We start from the raw sequence: 22,939 nt of genomic DNA, 5'->3' as shown, positions 1-22,939 counted from the left end.
AAATTCTGCACCTGACCTTATGTGACCAGTTACTGTAAAAACTACAGGCACCCTCAAAATACTGTACAAAATCATCTTCTGGCTATGTGAATAGGTTTATGGGGAAAATGATCTTCTTGTTGAGACTTTGGTTCCATCTCTATGACATCTCACTATTGATATCGAATCATTCCATGGAGACTGTAGATGCAGAGGATGCAGAGTTCAGGGCCATTTGTGGATGCTTGATTCATTTATCCCATAATGCCTCAACTTCCGCTACAGACAACAAATCTCAAATGTTCACTTTATCACTTCAGTTACACTTGTGCCTCACTTTGTGGGCATCATCTGCTTTCTGGGAGGCATGCTTCTCCAAACAAAGGGCAGGGAAACACTCAGCAGATGACAGAGTTTTAAACATAACTGATGGTGACGGAGATGAGAGAGGGGGCTCCTTTGCATAAACTGATCTGTGTGATGTGGGTGTGCGAACTCAAAACTGTGTTTTTCATATCGATTCTTCATTTGAATGTGCTTGGTAAAAAAACATGTATAGTAAATCTAGGAATAGGTGGGCTTGCTCTATTCTAAAATCTGAAGGGGAAAACAACATCCCTGAAACACTTCAGTTCTAAGCATTTTGGCTAAGAGCTACTCTGTACTATTTTCAAAGCATCAATTAAAAGAAATTGTTCTTTGTAGGGATTACAATACAAGGTAAATTCAAAAAATATATTAAAATATGATATAAGTAATACATAATATCATATATAATGTGATACATATGTATATATCTAATATCTTTCTAATCCAGAAGATGTAGAGGTGCTTGGGCAGGGACGCATTGGCCTTGGCTTTGACAAGGAGAGGAGTGGTCTCTTCTAAAGGAAATAGCATGTTAGTTTTCTACACTGTTGAAATTCCTCAGATGTACTCCTTCTACTGATGTGTTTACAAAGGTACTAATCCACTCATCAGAATTCATATTTTTTGGCTTTTGTCTACTTGCTCCTATGTTTGATACTTCCCAATGTCTATCCTAAACTGCTTGGGCATGGCTGAGAATATCTAAATCTCAAAACTTTCCCAGCTTCAACAGCAACCAATTGTATAATCTGGATGCATCACAAAAGAAGTATTATTTTTTTTCTCCCAGATGTGTGTGTATGTGCATTTAGCCCCTGTGGGTGTGCATCAAGATTGAAATTATTCACAGTTCTCTTCCTCTGGTGCCTTTTCTTCTTCAAGAGCAGTAATAGACTGGACAGAACACAATGTACCCCACAGATCCTCCATGCATCCTAAAGGCTTTCCTCTTCTGAGGCTCCACAGAGGATTGCCCTGTGTGATTCAGCCTGGGAAGGCACTGAGTGAAATGTGCCTTTCAGACTGCATTCCAGCTGTGGTTTCTACACCTTATCACTGCTTTTCTTATTTGCAACCTAGCAACTTTCACTGCACTATGCACAATAGATCAGAGCACACAGAGATTTTTATCGTTTAAAGTCAGAAGTACATAGGTAGTACATTTTATATGAGCTGTTTTACACTCTTTTAATGGGACTAAGTAGTGCCTTTCTAAGTGGAAAACGGATGAAGATTAGAAAGATGTACACAGACATAGAGTAAAGAGAAACTTAAGAGACTTCTTTAATAGGTAGCCAAAACAGATACTGCAAACATATAAGTAATAATATTAGTAGCAGAAATTTAAGTGTATATATGTGAAATGGTTAGGTTATTAGTACTGAACACAATTCAGCAGGATAAACTATTGTGCTCCTTCAGCTAATCAGAGAAACGCAAACTAACCTAAGAAGAAGGAGAATGGATTATTTCTTAATTATCCTGTGATATTTGTACAATAAGCAGGCTCTATTTAGGAAGCCCCAAGTTTGCTCCTGGTGAGTATTTAGAGGTTAGACTCTGCACTATTTTTCTTTGCAACCAATTTATTTAAGTTTCTTCTGCAAATATCAGTCAATTCTCTATTGAGCCATATTTTACTGACTAATAGAGAAGTTACAAAAAAGACCAAACCAAAAGTCTAACTAATGAGGTCTTACCTGAGTCTTTTGGAACTAAAATGTGTCAGATTTATTTATAAAGTTTTAATTTAATAGAACATAGTCAAAAAACTTTTCCGCTATTTACACCCATATTAGAACTCTGTTAGGAACTCACCATGAATTTATTACTGGAATGAAAACAGCAGCTTATATAGCAAATCCTAAAGCTGATACTTAGCATATGGTACGTAATGAAACAGCCAGCCATTTCTAGGTAGGAGAACCGGGCTATTCAAATGACTGATGACTGAGTGCTCTACTCCCCTCCAAAAACAACATCGGCTCATATCCTGCAGTCACAGGTACCACAGGGACCTTACAATACTAGGGATGGGGTCTGCAGAAATAAAACATAGTCTTTGTACAGCAAGTATAAAAAAATAGAAGAGAAGCAACTTCAAAATAGATTTCCTTTCAGCAGTGCATCTTAGGGGCCAAACTTCTTTTGTGAAATTTATGTCGTTATAGAAGTAAAATAATATATTGTCTTCGATTTCAGTAGGAAAGAAATATTTTAAGTAGGGATCTTATAAAAAGGCTAGAAGAAGATGCTCCCTAGTAGAAACATTTACTATAGGGCTTATCACAATGCTGCCATTCACTTCCTTAATGGGACAGAGTCTAGTTGTGTCGGCCTTCACTCGGGATTGTAGCACATGGCTTATGTAAAATACGATAATGGGACTGAATAGAAAATTTGTCATCATCCCCATACTACTAACTTTACAACTTCCATTTGTTTTTGACTGCTTGCCACTAGGAAGGCAATCTGTATAATAGAGTCCCTCCAGAGTATAAAAAATGTACGTAAAGGATTTTGCATATTCCAGGTTTTCTTTCATGGGTGGGAAAGACAGGTTAAAAACCACTCCTTCAAGAAAAATGCAGAATTAGAATAGATTAGTACCAGATGGCAGGGTGCCCTATGTGTCATGATAAACACATCTGAATGTCATAGCTAGTTCTAAGGAACAGAACACGCCAGAAGCTTTTTGAGACAACTAAGACAATGGTAAGAACAGCATCTGAAAGTATTCATCTGGAGAGCTTAATATGTATGAAATGATAGTCTATGGATGAATGGAGAAGATGGTATAGAGGAAAAGCGTCAGGAAAGTTCTCCACTCTCACAAGGTCAGGCAAGAGTGGAATAGCTCAATGGAATCCCTGCTGTGTGCTATCTGCAAAGCCAGAGCTGGGCTTGAAAGAGCAGAGAGCTGGGAAATACCATTCCTTCCAAGATGCTTAACCAAACATTTAGGTATTCTGTAGTATATGATCCACATTTTCTTGAAGACTCTACAGGGAGAAGAAAGTAGGAGACTGCAAGCCTTCCTCCTGCCCCTGAGGGCTATTAATTTAAGCACTTTTATTGAACTACTATCTTAGAAGGCTGATATTAAAAATCTGCACCACAGTGGTCTACAGACTCCTGCTCTAAAGAGATGGAAGAGAGAGAGAGAGGGAGAGAGAGGGAAGAAGGGAGAGAGAGGGAGGGAGGGAGGGAGGGAGGGAGAGAGAGAGAAAGACAGAGATAAAGAGACAGAGAGACAGACAGAGACAGAGACAGAGAGACAGACAGAGACAGAGAGAGACAGAGATAGAGACAGAGAGAAACAGAGACAGAGATAGAGAGAGACAGTCAGAGACAGACAGAAACAGAGAGAGAAAAAGGGAGGAACTGGTTCATTTATTTAATTTTACTTCTTGATGCTACTGCGGTTTGAACTCAAGGCCTTGGACTTGATTGGCATGCATCTACACTGAGTCAAGCTGCAAGCTCTTTTTATATATTTACAACTCAGAAAATTAAATCCCCCCATAAACAAATCCTCAAAGAAAAAACCACCCATTAAAGAATAGGCTAAGGACTTAAAGAGACCTCTCTGAAGAGGAAATAAGAATGGCCTATAGACACATGAAGAAATGCTCGACCTCTCTGGTCATAAAAGAAATGGAAATCAGAACAATATACCTCACCCCCATTAGAATCACCATTATCCAGAAACAACAGATTCTGGCCAGGGATGTGGACAAAAGGGAACATTACAGCACTGTTGGTGGGAGTGTTAACTTGTTCAACCACTCTGGAAAGCAGTACGGAGGTTCCTCAAAAGACTAAATATAGAACTCCCCTATGATCCAGCAATCCCGCTCCTGGGCATTTACCCAAATGACCACAAACAAGGCCATTCTAAAGCTACCAGCACAACCATGTTCATTGCAGCATTTTTTTTTCCTCTAATTTTTAAGTTAGGGTCTAGCTTCCTGCTTGGGCAGGAAGGGATTTTGGTCCTCCTATTTTAGGTTTCCATAATTTCTGGGATGACAGGAATGTGCCAATTGCATCTAGCTCCTCTCTCTTGAGATGGAGTTGCGTGGACTTATGTGCCTGGTCTATTCTCCTGAACTAAGGATAAAGGAGAGCACACTGTGCCAAGCTATGGGTTGAAAGGTAGTCTCATGAACTTGTCTTCCTATGCTGTACTCAAACTGTGATTCTTCCATTTTCAGTCCCCCAAGTAGTTTGCAGCTACTTTTTTTTTTTTTTTTGAGTGGTAGAACCTTTGTCCTTCTTCCATCTTCCTCCCCTGCCCCAGGGGAGGCAGTTGCCTTAAAAAAAAATACTCTTGCTGGGTGTGGTGGCTTTCATCTGCAATCCTAGCTACTCAGGAGGCTGAGATCTGAGGCTCAAGGTTCAAAGCCAGCCTGGGCACCAAAGGACCTAAGACTCTTATCTCCAATTAACCTCTAGAAAATGGGAAGTGGGGTTTGACTCAAGGGTAGGGTGGTAGTCTTGAGCTGAAGAGCTCAAGGACAACACCAAGAGCCAGGGATAGGGCAGTAGCCTTGAGTTGAAGAGCTAAGGGACAGAGCCCAGGCCCAGAGTTCAAGCCCCATGACTCACACACAAAAAAATACTCTCCTATGTGGATTAGTTTCTCTCCTCTTAGAAACATATCCAGTAGAAAAACACGGGGAAGGGTAACAATGTTCAAGAAATAATAATGTAGTAGGGGGAGGGAAATGGGGACCAAGACATGAGAAAGGGCATCAATGTATGTGAAGTAATGCACCTTCTATCTGGGGAATATAATGTAACCCTTCTATTAATTACAATAAAGTATATGGAAAAAAAGAAATAATAATGTACCCACTACTTGATGCATGTAACTTCAACACCTCTGTATATCACCCCAACAATAAAATAAAATATTAAAAAAAAATATCTAGTGAATAAGGCTGGAGCTGTGGCTACAGCGATAAGAGTCCTTGCCTAAGAGTGTAGCATGTCAAGTTCAAATCCTGGTATTTCCCTGAGCTACCAGTGTCCAGGTAGGCACAGCATTCTAATGATTGTGTATATGGATTAAACACAGATTTAGAAAACAAGACAGGACACATATGAAACAAAGGGAAGTCAGATTAGCAATTTTCATATTAGGTAAAAAAAGAATAAGCATAGTCACAAAAAATTATTTTTTTGTTGGATTTTGAATTTAGGGCTTGTGCTCTAACATCTGAACCACTTCTCACCTCTTTTTTTGCTTAAGTTATTAGGAGAGAGCCCATGCTGTTGCCTGGGGCTAGCCTTGGATCACAATCTTCTTACTTGTACCTTTTGAATATCTGGGATAACATGTATGTGCTACTATGCCCAATTTGTCCTTTGAAGATTGGGTCTCAGTAACAATTTTTGCTGGAGTGGCCTTGAATTATGACCCTCCTCTTTTTTTCTGACCCTCCTTTCTCTGCATCCCAAATACCTGGAATTATAAGAGTGGATCACCAGATTGGACTTGTTCATAAGATATAGGTCTCACTGATTTTTTTGCTCTGGTCGGCCTTTAAATGCAATCCTTCCAATCTCTACTTCCTGAATATCTGGAATTATAAGTGTGAGTCACTAAACCCAGCAGAAAGAATTTTTTTATGTATGCCAGTATTCTTCTCATTAGACTATATAAAGGAAAGTCAGATACCATTTGTAAGAACAACAAAAAATTAATAATAGTTGCCATGTATTAACTTACTTATTCCTTGTAACTCTAGGGGAGCAACTATTTTTAATCTGTTTTGAAAAGAAAGAATAACTCCTGAGTAATTCAAATAACTTGTCACTCAGCACCTAAGAGACTGAGGCTAGATTCTGGGAATTGTGGCCCCAGTGCTTGAATGATGTACCACATGGCATTATAATCAGAGGGAAAGAATGCATTGCTTAGTGAGTGGTAATGGGAGAATCTACTCACTGCATAGAAATAAATGACACAAGATGCCCCTCCTCCGTACCATATGCAATAATAAATTTCATATGGAATAGAGACCTAGGTGGAAAACATAAAGCTGTAAAGCTGTTAACAGAAGACAATGGAGAAGGGAATCTTCATGTGTAGAAGTCCCATACTGGCCAGAGGTGGACTCAATTGAGTTTGACTGTGTCAACAATTTCTGTTCCAAGAAGAACATGAGAGGCAGAATTAGAAGAGAGGCAGACTGGAGGATATTATCAGTATCTAGATCAAATAATTCTTGTATATAAGCAGAAAAAAAAACCATAGGAAACTCAGTGTTTGTTCCCTCCCCTGCTCCTTCTCTCCCTCTTTCTTTGCCCCTTTCTTTCCCTTTCCTGCTCTTCCCTATCCTCCCATTCCTTCCCCACCTTTCCCCCCTTCTCCCTTCCTTTCTCTTCTCCTCTCCTTCCTTCCCTTCTCCTCCCTTCTTCTTTCTCTCTTTCTCTTTCCTTGCTTGCTTGCTTTTCCTTTCTTCTAGTTCTATGGTTTGAACTCAGGGCCTGGATGCTGTCCCTGAGCTTTTGTACTCAAGGCTAGTGATCCATTTCTGGCTCTTTGCTGGTTAGCTGGTTAGCCCTGTCTGGGCTGACTTCAAACCACATGCTCCAGAGTGGCTAGGATTACAGGGAAGAGCCACCCACATCTAGTCTCACATTTTCTTTATAGCCATATCACCACTGACTTTATATATGTCTGTCTGATGTCTATCAATTGCACATCAATGACTCCCCATAGGATGCTACCATGGTATGAGTTTATTTTAGTAGACAATTGCTACCAGTGAAGGCAGCCTGCAGTATATACTCTATTTCTCTAGTAACTGACCCATTGGTAGATGCTCAAAAGGCACTTTATTTTTTGGCCAGTCCTGGGGCTTGAATTTGGGCCTGGGCACTGTCCTTGAACTTTTCCAAGGCTATCACTCTACCAATTGAGCCACAGTACCACTTCCGGATTTTTCTGTGAATGTGGTACCAAAGAATTGATCCCAGGGCTTCTTTGTGCATGCTAGGCAAGTACTCAACCACTAGGCCACACTCCCAGCATAAAGACACTTCTTGAATAAGAGAAAGAATGGACTTCAAAACCTGAAGTTTAGAGTGGTAAATACTTCTATTTACTATCAGAAAGATTATTACTAAACAAAAAGGTGCCATCAGATTGGTGAAGTTAGAACTTCTGGAATGTCAAGTGTTGTGTTAAAGACAGATAACAGCAACCTTCTAGTCATGGATCTGGAAGTGCTAACTGCTGGTGGGTCATTCTGATTGCAATGACATTCTTATGTACCTTCCCACCATCCCCCATGAACGGACAAATATCCTTGCTCTTATCCCTTCATAGTGAAAAACCTTAGAAATAAATAAATATAAACATAAATAAAAAAGTAAATATAAAAATCAAGGAAGCTAGTGCCTGGGCCCTGAGTTCAAGCTCCAGAGTTGGCAAAAAAAAACAAAACAAAACCAAAAACAAAAAGGCCCAGCAGTGGGCACTCTAATGGTAGAGTGCTTGCCTAGCATGAATAAAGACCCAGGTTTGATTCCTCAGTGCTATATACATAGAAAAAAGCTGTAGAGGTGCCGTGGCTCAAGTGGTAGAGCTCTAGCCTTGAGAAAGCCCAAGGACAGTGCTCCCTGAAATAGGAGTTGGCTCCAGTTCTCTAGTACCTTGCTGGTTCTTCCCCTTGAACAGCAGCAGCAAGGCACAGAATGACAGCAGGAGCAGTTTTTTTTTAATCAGGGTTCTCACCTTTCTTATGCTGCAATATGCTAATACTTATTGACCCCTTTTTTGGCAAATGACTTCTTGAAATATCCATTATTGTAAATCTCCATTGTTATTTTTGATCATATCTATTATTCTTGGGTCCAAAAGTACAGAAATGTTTAATAGGGTTACCAGATTATGTGGATGGCACCATATAAAGAACACAGTCATTTCTGAGGAATTATGGAACAGGGAGATATACGTGAGGTGGGGAAAGATGGGCAAATGATTCCATTTCCAAAGCTGGGATGGCAAATAGTTTTAAAAATTAGGGCAGTTTAGGAAAATTCTATCTGAAACAACTACATTTATTCATACCAGATGGGAAGAGTAAGGCCCTAGGGCTAAAATTGGGTGTTCTATCTATTTACATATTATCTAGAGTTGCTTTCCTGTTACAAGAATAGTCTGAAATAGTCCTGATATAAACTGTACAGCAGCAGTTATTAAACCTTGCATTATTTGTTGTCTAGCTTTTTTTCTTTTCTTTTCTTTCTTTTTTTTTTTTTTTTTTTTTTTTTGCTTTTTTCTGGTTTCAGGGCTTGAGCTCAGGGCCTAGGAGCTATCTAAGCTTTTGTGCTCAAGGTTAGTGCTCTATCACCTTAAGCCACAGCTCTGCTTCCAGTTTTCTGGTAGTTAACTGGAGATAAAGAGACTCACAGATTTTCCTCTCTGGGCTGGCTTTGAACCAAGGATCCTCATATCTCAGCCTCCTGAGTAACCAGGATTACAGACATAAGCCACCAGGGCCTGGCTTTCTATTTGGCTTTATAGATGAACTGTCTCTTCATGCTTACTCCATCAAATACCCTTCCTCTTGGAGAATGTTACTTGTAACCACTTCCTTCTCATAACCCTTGACTAAAAGCCCATTGTAGACTTGTTTCTTGACTCCCTCACTGTCACTTCGGTAACACTTCTTCTGCTTCAAACCATCTTTCCCCTAGAGTGCTGTCTTGATTTTCTCTGCTCTGCATGCCACAGCTACTGGAAGGAAAGTCACCTGGTTTGACTCTTGGAACCCAAGAATGGCTCAAAACTCAGCCTTCCTTATGCTAAATGAAGATGGCCTAGACACATTTCTGAAACTGAAGGCAGTCATGGAGTTCATGGAGAACCAGTTGGGTCAAATTAAGTTTGCTTCCCTTTTCTACATGGAAGAGTCAACAAACTGATAGGGCAGGGTAGAGCACTATTATAGGTTCCATGTACTATGTCCTTAGCAAATCAGAACTGAGGAAAAATAGGAAGCAATCCACCAGGCAGATTTATATTTGACTGAAGAGCACACTAGAGAGCTAGCTTATTGATTCATGCAAAGCTTTAGGCAAGCTTTCAGTGGAAAGCTGCAGAGCTGTGCATTTACAATTGCTGATAAGCATCATCAAGAATTTGAATGTAGGGGTGGGAGATATAGATGCATATTCAAAGTTAGTAAAATTGCACAGAAAAATACGTTGAATAAGGTATGATTCAAGAAAGATGTGACAGAACCCAAATGACCAGTTACTTTGAAAGGCAAATAAGTACCGGAAGCACAAGGGGGCTTCTGGGAGACTGGTGATACTGTGGTGATGTGTGCATGCATGTATGCTTCACTTATTTTCCATTATGAGACTACTCTGTCTTATCCGAAGGACTGACTATGCTGTTCTGATTTACGGATATGTGAATGTATGTCTATGAAGAGTGACAGCTAAATCTGTACAGTGTCGAATTACAGTGGGATTTTGTGGCATATAAACTTTTCATATACTTTATTATTGTTATTGTTCTCATCATCATTATTATTATTTGGTGGTACTAGGGTTATAACTGTGGTCTTGGTGCTTGCTCAAGCAGGTGTTCTACTTCTTAAGCTATATTGTCAGCTCATTTTTGACTTTTAAAAAATTTTAAGGCAGGGTTACGCCCCACTCCCCAGTACAGGTACTGGGTTTTGTTTTTTTTTTTTGGCCCCCTTCTCTTTCTGGCCCCGCTCGCTCCGGCCACCACTTGGTTGGGCTCCGCTTGCTTGCTTTCGCTCTCTGTCGCTTGTTGCAGTCTCGTCTCTGCCACTTCCGGCTTGGTTGTGTGTCGTCTCTGCCACTTCCGGCTTGGTTGTGTATGTGGGATACCGAGGAATCGAACCCGGGTCTTTGTGCATGCTAGGCAAGCACTTTAACCGCTAGGCCAAACTCCCGGGCCAGGTACTGGGTTTTGAATTCAGGGTTTGATGTTCTCATTTGTTTTTTCGTTCAAAGCTGACACTCTACCACTTGAGTCATACTTTCACTTCTGACTTAATTCTGGTTAACTGTCTACCTGGGATGGCTTAGAACCATGATCCTCATAGCTCAGCCTCCAGGATTACAGGTGCAAATCATCTGCACAGAGCTGTATTTTGGGCTTTTGCTTGAAGTCCATTTCAGGCTGAGATTCTCCTATCTCCAGCTTCTGGAGAAGCTGAGATCATCGGTGTGGACTCTTGTGCATATTCATTGAGATAAAGCATTGTAAACTGTGGTCCAGGCTGTCTTTGAACTGCAATCCTCTCTGCCTCTTCAACATCTGGGATTACAGGCATATGAAACTTCACACCTGGAAGATTTCTTATGTTATACTTTAGATATTTAACTGCCAAATATTCTTTGGTGGAGAATACCAAGACAGGCAACTTGATTGTAATACTGCATGCAATCCCTCTAACACTCTGAGGAAGAGGTGCGACAGGAAATGAGATGGGCATGTCTGAGAAGATACTGCTATGTTAAAATGGAATAGGGCATTGTACAAAGCTTTACAATTTATTCAGTGTGGCCTCTCTTAGCCATACTTGTATGAAAGAAACATTTTCAACATTGATTCAGATTTTTTTGGAAGCAAATCCAGAGTCACATTCATTAACAGTTTGTCCTTTCAAGGCCAAACATCTGTGGCACCCAGTAGTGTTCTTAGAGTTTTTTTCTGTAGAGGAATGGCTGCTGAGCATTTATTAGCATCACTTGTGCCTTTTAAGTGCAGCATTTACTTAGGGAAATCCTTCCAGCTAAAGCTAAACCCCAAAGAAAGAGATCTATCTTGATCTTTATAGAGTGTACGCACGCTATGACAGAAATCATTCCAAGTGTCCCTACAGATTTCTCCTAAGAACCCCTTTGTAGAGCAAGGTGAAAGGTTTTGCCTGGAATGTCACTCCCAAGCCCCAATGCTTACTGAAGTCAAGTATTTTTTCTTCAAATCCCCTATGAGGAAAATGGCCTAAAAGGGGGTTAAACTTTGATTAGAGATGTCGCAAGTAGAGGAAAAAATGCTTACTTCAATTTAACTTCTGCTTTTCAGAAGACATGAGTACATAAATTATGGAGGAGAATGGTGATTACTAGACAGTCTAAAAGCTGGAGGCTCTAAGCCAATTTTCAACCAACTGTCACGGAACATAAGTTTCAAAATATGTTTAAACTAAACTGACAACTGCAGGAAAAAAATGTAAAATTCTTTGAAAGGCTGGGTTATGTGAACTGATGAGGACCTCAGAAACCACACACTATTTAACACACAACAAAACTTCACTGGAACATTCCCGCTTCTCTGGAAGAGTAAAAGAGGCAGAACAGCTGTGTCCTCACATGCAGTGTGGTCCCCACACAGAGTGGACAACAGAAATAGAGTTCATCCAAAATCTGCAAGAATGATGAGCTTGTGTGGCTTTTCCACTTTCTGAGGGGTATTATATCACTGCCATATGCTAATCTTATTATTTTATGGGTCATGAAACCCATGCTAGAGAGATTGTATTAGACATCCAAAGTGCCAGAGAGGTAGAGCTAGAACAGGCACTTCCTGAATCCCCAGCTAGAAATGTCATTACAACAGTTATACTAAAGGTCTTGGGTGAAATAACATTGGTAACTGATATCAAGAATTATTTATGTGGAACTTCCTGATAACGCTAGATTTTTATCTTTATCCATAAATCCCCTAAAGTCTAAGAGCAATTTCTTCTCCTGACTTTCTGTTTAAGGCCTTTTAGGATATGTGAAACCCCTAAATGGTGACTGTTTGTGTGCCTAAGCATTTCTCTGAAGGAGGTGGTCCACAAATTTAATTTGTTCTTCAAAAGTATCTGTGATTGGGGCTGGGAGTTTGGCCTAGTGGTAGAGTACTTGCCTAGCATGCACAAATACCTGGGTTCGATTCCTCTGTACCACATACATAGGAAAAAGCCAGAAGTGGTGCTGAGGCTCAAGTGGTAGAGCTCTAGCCTTGAGAAAGTCCAAGGACAGTGCTCAGGCCCTTAGCCCAAGCCCAAGACTGGCAAAAAAAAAAAAAAAAGTATCTGTGATTATGCAGGGTGCCAGTGGCTCAAGCTTCTAGCCTTTACTATGAATGAGGCTAAGAGCTAAAAATTTGGTTAAAAGCCAGCCCAAGCAGAAAACGTCTGTGAGACTGTTATCTCCAATTAACCAGCAAAAAGCCAGAAGTGGAGATATGGCTCAAGTAATAGAGTGGCAGTCTTGAGTGTAAAAGCTAAGAAAAAATGCCTTGGTTCTCAGTTCAAACCCCAACGGGGCATGCACACACACACACACACACACACACACACACACACACACACACACACAGCATCTGTGATCACACCAAGTAAGAATCAGTATACTTGAGTAAGGGAATAAAAGGGAAAATGGGGAAAGTCTATGTCTATAACTACCTTAAATCTAGGAGTCAATGTCCTATTAAGTGACTCTGGTCATGCATAGGCTAGTAAAAACAAAAGAAACTCTATGTTTAGTTATTTGTGGAACTTCCATAGAGCTTGCCAGAGCAGGTTTACATTCCCACCAACAGTGTAGTAGTGTTCCTTTTTGGTCACATCTCCACAAGCACCTTTTGTAATTTGTTTTCTTGATAATGGCCATTCTAACTGGGATGAGGCAGAATCTCAGTGTTGTTTTGATTTGTATTTATGGCCAGAATTGTTGAACGTTTCAAGTGTCTATTGGCCATTTTTACTTCTTCTAAGAAGTCTCTCTTTAAGACTTTAGGCCATTTATTAATTGAGTTGTTGTTTCTGAGGGTTTATTTTGGGGTAGGGGTTAATTTTTTGAGCTCTATGTATATCTTAGATATGAAGTATAGCTGATAAAAAATCTTTTCCCATTATGTGTGTTTTCTATTTATCTTCTTAGCTATGTCCTTTGCCAAGAAAAAACTCTTCAGTTTGATATAATCTCATTATCCAGTCTTTCTGGATCTTTACTTAGGAAATTCTGACCTGTGCTTAGGGGCTCTAGTGTTTCTCTGACCCCTTCTGTAATATTTTCATGGTATCTGGCCTTACATTGAGGTCTTTGATCCATTTTGAATTGATTTTGGTGCAGGGTGAACACAGATAAGACCACACTAAAGCTGCCAGCACAACTAGGTTCATTGCAGCATTGTTTACCATAGCCAAGCCATCAAATCAACCTAGATGACCCTCTACAGATTAAGGAAATGTGGTATAGATACAGAATGGAATTCTACTCATCCATTAGAAAGAATGTACCATTTATAAGGAAACGGAAAGATTTGGAAAAAATTACATCAAGCAAAGTAACCCATAACAAAGAAACATAGGCTCCATGGTTTCTCTCTTTGTTGTAAGTAGAATGTGCCTATAAATCTACAAGTAAACACATGAGATAGTAAAAGGAAAAATAATACACTGGGACATGATAAACTATACAGGTTTGTAGGCATTCAAACAGTGACATTAAAGGAAGATATTCTTAGGAAAGGACCACAAAAGTATAATATCTATGTGTATCTGATCATATAAAATAATATTTGTCAAAATGAATTCCAGGAAATGAAAACAAGAGTTTTGTTTAACCCCTATGTACATTACCTTTACAATAAGAATAAAGAAATGAAAAAAAACTCCAAAAGAAACAAAGAGTTGTATAATATCTGTGAATACACAGAATTTGCTAGACAGATAAAAACAGACCACAGTCTCCTTCTTGATTTTAAATTCTTCAAAAAAAATATTTGAGGTATCACATGCAACCTATGGTCTGTAAACCAAAACCAGGACTCAAAAGCCCTGGATAATTTGGGGGTGAGAGGATTAGTTCTGTCTCTGAATATTTCCTTCAGAAAACAGTGGTGAGTGAGAGACATAATGACTACTGACAGAAAACAACTGCTTCTTTCTATTCAGTGGAAACTCTTGAGGGAAAAGGCTCATCTTTATAAGTATGGCAATTAGACAAATGTGCGTGTGTGAACACATATGCACACACAACTGCCTGCTGCCCTGGATGATGATAAAGTCAGGGAAGAAAGTGGCTGATATAACCCTGAAGATGGACAGAATTTGGAAAGCTTCATTATTCATGAAGGGAATGCTTGTCCCATGGCTTCCACTCTGGTTATAGCCAAACAGAAGCCTGTGGAGGAGGGTCTGCCCCTGAATTATCTTCATGTGTGTAGACAGACAAGCAATAGATTAGAAAGGAGTTTAAACTTGAGAGAAAAATCCAGAAAGCTAGTAGAAACATAAGTGAACTTGGGAAACACTACTGTATTATACTTGGAAATAATATTCAGAATTTATCTGAAGTATCTATGTTATAATGAAGTAAAACAAAGAATTTCCTGGAACCGGAAAGCTGTAATCATCTGAGAAATGAGGAGCGACTCTTGGATTTAATCACCAAGAATGATGATAGACAGATTTCTCCCCCCCCATTCTTATCTGTGATAGGAGCATTAGCATGCCAATTACACTTTAGGGTCAGTGTGCCACATGACAAGAGGAGGGCCTGTGCCAGTAGTTTAAATGCTAAGACATCCCTAACAGTGGCACTGAGCTAATTGTGGGCTGAGAAACGATTCTCAAAACTGGGACAGAAGCTAAACTACAGTCCTCATGGGATAAAGAGTGAATGAAGTTAGTCAGAAGGGAAAAAAAAATTGAGGAAAAGAGATTTTACTTAAACACAAAACAAACACTCTCAAGGTCCTCACACATGCATAAACCAGAACTGATGGGAACATGGGAGGAAGGAAGGGCCACACACGTGTTTAGAAGCTCAGTTTGGGAGCTGAGCTGCACATGAATGATAAGAGCCCCCTGCCTCCCAGCACTGGGTCCCCAGGCCTGGAGGAGGCCCGAGGCCCATATGACCGGTGAGCATCCATGACAGGCATCTTGGGGACAGAATTTCACAAGCACAGAACATATTTCTTCTCCCTTGACTCTGCTTTCTAGTTTTCCTCTCCCTCTGCTATTGTTTAATTTTGTGGCTCAAGTTTCTGAAGAATGGTGGGAGGTACTAAATTAAGCCATGCTCTAAGAATGAGGTTCAGCGGCAGTATCAAAACTGCTCCCCCACACCCCATCTTTCAAACCCACTGTGCTTCCACATAAAATAAAACCATGGATCTGGGGAAGGAAGACAGGCAGGGTGTCTTCCTCATTTTCCTAAGTACAGTGTATGTGTGTGTGTGTGTGTTGGGGGGGTGGTGGGCACAGAAGGTCTAGCCAGTGAAGTGCTTGCTTTATCTAGACTGAACTGACTTCTGGTCTGGGTTGTTTCTAAATTGGAGCCAACATTCCTAACACTCTAGTGTTTGGGGGGCAATTTTCTGTTGATCCTTATGAACCCATTAGTGAAAGTGATTAAGCGGCTAGATCTGGCACAAAATTATCCTGATGGAAGAGTGTCAAAGCTGAAGCTCGGTAAGGCCCTGTCAAAACATTCACAAGGGAACGAGAAAAGTCCCTGCAGAAGCAGATCTTTAGAAAGCACACAAGGACACTCAAGTCACAATGAGTCAAGATAACTTTCAATTCTTTCTTCATGATTAAGTAAAAAGCCTGTTTGGTTGTTGGCCAACATTAAACATCTGCATATCTGTAGTTTTAATTGGCCAAGATCATTACAGAATTAATGGTTAATGTATGACTGAGATTTGTATTTACTGACTGAGATTTATATTTGTTAATGTATGACTGAGATTTGTATTTGCATTTGTATGAGCAAATATATTTACTGAGCTAGAGCATCAGGTATTTTCCTGTCCTAGACTAGCCTAAAACCATGAGCCTCTCAATTTCAGTCTTTCATGTAGGTTGTGATGATACTCATAAGCTACTGCATCAAAAGGGGTCTCTCCAATTTTTATTTCCAAGCTACCCTCAAATTACAAACCTCGTGACCTCAGTCTCCCACAGCTAGGACTACAGGTGCGAACCACTAGAGCCCTGCTAATAGGCAAACAAGATGAAGGGTGGGGGTGAGGGGGAGGGAAATGGGGATCAAGACATGTGAAAGGGTATCAATGTATGTGAATTAATGCACCTTCTATCTGGCAAATATCATGTAACCCTTCTATTAATTACAATAAAAATATATGAAAAAATAGGCAACAGAGTATGAAAAAATTTGTAAGTAAACTGATACCTATATAGCATATTTAATAAGTATGGTTTAAATTACATTTCAGGGACTATATTTCACTTACTTCAAGGTTTGGGTATTCAGAAACAATATCACTTACAGAATATTTCAAGGCACATACTCACAGGCACCGATGGCTCACGCCTATAATCCTGACTACTAAAAGAGGCTGAGATCTAAGGACCATGGCTAGAAGTCATTCCTGCAAAGGAAGTCTGTGAGACTCTTATATCCAATAAACTACTCAGAAAGAGCCAGAAGTGGTGCTGTGGCTCAAGTGGCCTTGCATTAGCCTTGAGCGAAAGAAGGAATAAGGGGGCTGGGAGTTTGGCCTAGTGGTAGAGTGCTTGCCTCACATGCACAAAGTCCTGGGTTCGATTCCTCAGTATCACATACATAGAAAAAAAGCCAGAAATGGTGCTGTGCTCAAGTTGCATTGTGTTAGCCTTGAGCAAAAGGAGGAATAAGGACAGAGCCTAGAGCCTGAGTTCAAGGTCCAGGACTGCAACAACAACAACAAAAAATAGTGTGTGTGGGGGGGAGAAGGGGTTTAAAAGCATGGCACTTCTTTATTAGTAAATAAAACTTTATAGAAAACAATAAAAGCAAACAGGACTGTCTAAAAGATAAGAGCATAGATTCAAAGAAGGTTTTCAGAAGGCTTGCTAACGTTTTGAGTTCCAGGGAGATAAACCCATGTGGGAAAGTGCATGCTACCTAAGTCTTCTGTGCCCAGCCAGGATGATTCAGTAAGCTGATGACAGAGGAAAGTGCTTGGCTTTCATGGGGATCAAGAGAGAGGAGACTTCCTAAATATACTTCACCTTCCAGAAAGACAGGGTCTTAACACTTTAGACAGAGGTGGGGAAGATGCCATGACAAGAAACTCAGGCAGGATTGGAGCTATTAAATAGTTCAATTTATGCAATTTTATGGCTTAGGCCTTGATAAGTCTAAACAGATTTTTTTAAAAAAAGATTTAATTAACACTGATTTCTTTACATCATATTTAAAATGTCAAGTTTAACAAATAAGTATTCTAGAATGGGATCTCTATTTGCAATCACTGGCACATAAATTTAAGAACAAAATTAAAATTAAGATGAGAGTTTGTATGCCATAGATACATACCCATTTGTATAACATGTCTTAGAGTATATATCCCATTACAGATTTTTATGTCTATGTAGTTATATTTATATCTCCAAAGTCATGTCAAAGACCTTGAGTACCTGAGTATTGAATCACTGCTCGTGTACTATTTGGATCTAAAATGCACTATCAAGGAGACCATGTGCCTTTTGTTCCTTTGGTCTTGGCTTATCCCACTCAACATGATTTGGTCTAGTTTCATCCACTTCACAGCGAATGGCATTATTTTATCTTATCTGGCTATATAGAACTCCATTGTATATATGTGCCACATTTTTTGTATCCATTCATCTGTAGTTGGGCATCTGGCTTGGTTATTGTGAATACTACAGCGATGAACATGACTGAGCAGGTGTCCTTATTATATCCTGGATTATGATATTCAAGATAGATGCCCAGGAGTGGAATGGCTGGGTCATAGGGAAGGTGTACTTTTAGTTTTTGAGAAACCTCCAAACTGCCTTCCAGAGTGGTTGTATTAGTTTTCATGCAGTGCAGTAGGGTTCCTCTTTCTCCACATCCCTGCCAGCATTTGTTGTTGTCTGAATTCAGAATATTGACCATTTTGATTGGGGTAAGATGATATCTTAGGGTTGTTTTTATTTGCATTTCCTTTATGACCATGGATAATGAACATTTTCTCATATGCTTTTGTGCCATTTTAACTTCCCCTTTTGATGTCTCTCTTTAGTTCCCTTTCCCATTTAGTGATTGGTTTGTTGGGTTTGGGGGAGATTAGTTTCTTGAGTTCCCTGTAGACATTGGATATTAAGCATTTTTCTGAAGTATTATTGGTAAATATCATTTCCCAGTTGGTTGACTGTCTTTCTACTTTAATAGCTATGACTTTGTGCATAAACTTTTTATTTTTAGGTAGTCCCATTTGTTGTGACCCTGGGACTCTGTTCAAGAAGTTTTTGCCTATGCCTATGAATTCCAGTGTCTCTCCTACTCTGTTGTGTAGCAGTTTCAGGGTTTCAGGTCTGATATTGCGGTCTTTGATCCATTTTGAGTTAGTATTTGCACTTGGCAACAGGCTGGGATCAATTTTTAGTTTTCTGCATGTAGCTGCCCAGTCTAAATAGATTTTTAACTTAGGATATAAGCAATATTGTAAACTAGTACACAAGGGACTGTACGGTCATGTCTAGCTATTTAGGGAATGACTATTTACACTTTTTAATATGCCATCTGTTCCAAATTAATTCTAGCATCATGCTAAAGATTTAAGCCTAAAAAATAGAATCCTTTCAGAAATCAACTAAGATGGAAATATACACAATCCCATTCTTTTTGGAGGGATACAAGAGACTGAACCTTGTACAGGCGGAGCAAGCATTCAACCACTGAGGTACAACACTATGCTTATAAAAACATTTTTATTTTGAAACAGAGTCTCCCTAAGTTCCCCAGACTAGCCATGGACTTATGGTCCTCTGACTCAGTCTCTCAAATAGCTGGGATTACTGGCCTGTATCACTATGCCTGGCTACCAGTACCACTTTCTTCCCAGTCTTGGAGCTTGAACTCGAGGCCTAAGCTCTGTTCCTGAGCTTTTTTACTCAAGGCTGCTCATTATCACTTGAGCCACAATTCTACTTCTATTTTTTTTGGTGGTTAAATGGAGATAAGCAGCTCATGGACTTTCCTCGGTGTTCTAGCTTCAAACTGTTATCTCCAGATCTTAGCCTCCTGAATAGTTAGAATTACAGGTATGAATCACTGATCCCCGGGTGTCAATAATTGTCCAGTAACCCACAAATTCAAATTATGACCCATACTTACTAATACATATATAGGCTTAAAATACAAAAACTCTGCTGACAAATGCTATCTCAGTTGGTGAACCTGGAATCTAGACTAAAAGGATTTGGTTCTCTAACATTTATAAGTTATGGGTAGCAGAATGGAACTATGAAAGCTCAAGAACTTAGAATCAGAGGTTTGAGACTACCCTGGGCAAAAAGTTCTTGAGACACCATCTCAGCCAATAAAAAGCTAGCCATAGTACCATTCACCTGTCATCTCACCAACATGACAAGGACAAGGAGGCTCATGTAGGCATGGAAGGGAGACCTATTAAAAAAGAAACGACTAAAGCACAAATGGCTGGAAGTAAGTAGTACAACACTTGAGGACCAAGTTGCTTTTAAAGAAAGCTGAGAACATTAAGGGGAACTTACCTGCAGCAAATGACAGCTTTGCACGACAAAGCTAAGTCCAGAAAATACTGCTGGACTCCAAAGGTTAAGGCATACTTAAGGGTTTTTCCATCAATGATGAGAGCAAAATCATTCTCCTTCCGGAGAGCATCGCCAAGGGTGGTACAGTGCCGACTCAGAGTTTCCCTGGTTCCCTGAAATATCAAACAAGGACATCCACGTTTAGTCCATTTCACTCTACTAATGTCTGCAGGACATTTTGGTATATGTGTAACTATACACAGTTATGTAGGGTGCTTTTTATCTTTCAAGTGTAAAATTTCATTCATTTCGTTTTGCACAACAGTCTCATTGAGGGGGAGCCTCACAGAGGCCATCAGAGAACTCTATCGAGTCACACATGCATGTTCAGCAGAGCCACATGCATGTGTACAGCACAGGAGCACAAGCTCTTATTCCCTAGCTGACCAGTCTTTGCTCATTATTCTAGTCACACAATCACCACACTGTACATGTGATTTCAAGTAAACTATCTTGTTAAAAAAAGCTCCATGCAAAAGGCACATGGTATCCTTAATATGTGGCTATTAGATCCAAACAGTACAAGAGTGAGGATTCAATGTTTGCACACCCAATGCTATGGACATGGTATTGGAAATATAAGCATAACTACATAGACATAAAAACCTAGGACTCTATAGACATAATGTTTTATTTCATAAATTAATATGTATCTATGATATACAAACCCTTAGCCTAATTTTGATTATGTTCTAAAAACTAAGTGCCAGTGATTGTATATAGAGATTCCCTTCTTGAACACTTGTTTGTTAAACATGTCATTTGAAATATGATGTAAAAATCAATGTTAATAAATTCTTTAATTAAAAAAAAGTTCCACGGTTGCAATTTATGGACTATTCAAATCGGCTTGCCATGAAAAAAGGGGAAAAGTTGAGGAATGTAATTGAAATAATTTATGGATATTCTGTCAGAAGTACTTACTCAACACTACTGAAATTTAATTCCCAGGAACCTAGAGGAAGGAGGAAATGCAAGGTTTGCAGTCTCCTGCCACTTCATCAATTGACTTTTATAACTGTAATCATGATTTCATGACGCTATATTTCAGTTGAGAATGGTGACATGTGGCTTGATCATCTTAATTGATCAAATAAAAGCTACCTTGCCATAGTTCACCTCCTAGGCATGGTGAAAACTTTGTGTGAAGAAGAGCTTTGCTCTCTCTTACAGAGAGATGGAGCTGTCCTTCTCTGCAAAGAATTATTAGCCAGCTTTTGAAAGGGAAGAAGTTACAAAATGTTGACTTTTTCTCCCCAGATAGGACATTTTCTTCCTTTACCTACTTCCTCTTCCTCTTCCTCAGAGCCCTACCATTCTGAGGGAACACCATTCTGAGGGAACACCATTCTGGTTCTGCATAGGGACGTAGGAAGAATAAGTCCTTCTCCTCCTCCTAGATCTTTGTTGAGTGCTGGTTGTTGAACTTAAGTTATATAACACAAGTATATATTTACATAAAAAATACAGCAAGGATAAAAATATAGTACACATAGAAGAAATTCAATTATATTCAAGATAGATATAATTATTATTCCAATTTAAGAATGTGGGGCCGGGAGTTTGGCCTAGTGGTAGAGTGCTTGCCTAGCATGCACAAAGACCCAGGTTCAATTCTTCCATACCATATACATAGAAGAAAAAGCCAGAAGTGATGCTGTGGCTCAAGTGGTAGAGCTCTAGTCTTGAGAAAGCACAAGGGCAGTGCTTAGCTTTGAGTTCAAGGCCCAGGACTGGCAAAAAAAAAAAAAAAAAAGAAGAAGAATGTGTCCAGTAACTGCACAAGGAGGGAAGCAAAGGCACAGATAATTATATTCATATGTGAGGACCAGGGCAGTGGCGTATGCCTGGAGGGTCCTGGGGGGAAAAACAAAATAAAACAAAACCTTCAAGACCTCATCTCTATCAAAGAAAGCTGAATGTGGTGGCATGTGCCAGTTATCTCAGCTATGTGGAGAAGCACAAATAGGAGGATTGCAGTCTAGGTAGGCCTAAGCAAAAACTTAAACAAAATGAGAGCCCATTTCAAAAATAACCAGAACAAAAAGGGCTGGGGGTGTGGCTCAAGAAGTAGAGTGCCTGCCTGATAGGTACAAAGTACTCAACTCACACACTAGTACTGTTCTACTGGGCCTTGAACTACTCCTCTATTTCTGGCTTTTTCCTGATTAACTGGAGCTATGAGTCTCTTAGATTTGTCTTCTTTGGCTGGTTTTGAACCAGGATTCTCAGATGTCAGTCTTCTGAATAGCCAGGATTACAGGTGTGAGCCACCAGCGAATGTGAGAAAATTTAAAAGATGTTCCTGTATTTGTGTTCATATGTAGTTCATATATAAGTTCTAGAATTTCTTAATGGGACTATCCATTAACATAGTCCAGGACTATGTTATACAAGAAAGTAAGGTTACCACATATCCAGTATCACTCAATCATTTCCTATTCTATTACTCACAGTGACAAGAAGGACAAAATTTCTTTGCAAGTTTTTCCATTTGTGCTTTATTTTAGGGAGACAAGCAGCTGTTTAATTCCTAACCTTCTCTTTCTGGTTGTACATGTTTACAAGAAAATAGAACAGAAGGAGGTGAAAAATAAGTGCCTAATTCTGTCAACCAGGGGCCATCTACTCTGACTTACCTTGGAATGTCTTAAAAACCAGTTCAATGTGTTAGATGGAAAATAAGTCAACGAGCTGATAAAACAGAAAGAAACTGTACTTATCAGCATGTGTCGCAAGCCATGGGGCCATATGCACAGATGTAGCATTGAAGTTAACTCATATCTGGAGCACAAGGATGTTGATCCTGCAGAGGATAAACAAGCTGCCTGCTCAGCGGTGAAACCCACCCCAGAGCTAAACCTTGGTGCCAGCTTGTCTTCTCAGGCTTGTTGTCCCCTCAACCCAGCAAAACCAAGCAGACGTTAGCAGCATTGGGCACAGAAAGTTCTGGGTGGATGCTCAAGCTAGTCCTTCTGATTTCCCTACGGCCCCATCAT

General features: G+C 39.8%; 1 protein-coding gene across 4 annotated transcripts in view; it reads right to left on the bottom strand.

The window, feature by feature from the left end:
• Nucleotides 1-22,939, bottom strand: part of Atp8a1 (ATPase phospholipid transporting 8A1) — a 209,185-nt gene that overhangs the window by 50,547 nt on the left and 135,699 nt on the right. For all 4 annotated transcript variants that reach the window (XM_090343659.1, XM_090343656.1, XM_090343655.1 and 1 more), the window contains one exon: nucleotides 19,881-20,053. In XM_090343659.1, coding sequence (XP_090199785.1) covers nucleotides 19,881-20,053 — 173 coding nt within the window. The remainder of the gene's footprint in view (nucleotides 1-19,880; nucleotides 20,054-22,939) is intronic.

This window comes from Megascapheus bottae, chromosome 13, assembly GCF_031878675.1.
Source record: "Megascapheus bottae isolate mThoBot1 chromosome 13, mThoBot2.hap1, whole genome shotgun sequence".
In the NCBI taxonomy this organism is placed as follows: domain Eukaryota; kingdom Metazoa; phylum Chordata; class Mammalia; order Rodentia; family Geomyidae; genus Megascapheus; species Megascapheus bottae.
The sequence above is the reverse complement of the archived record's forward strand: the minus strand, read 5'-3'. Positions and strand labels throughout refer to the sequence as shown.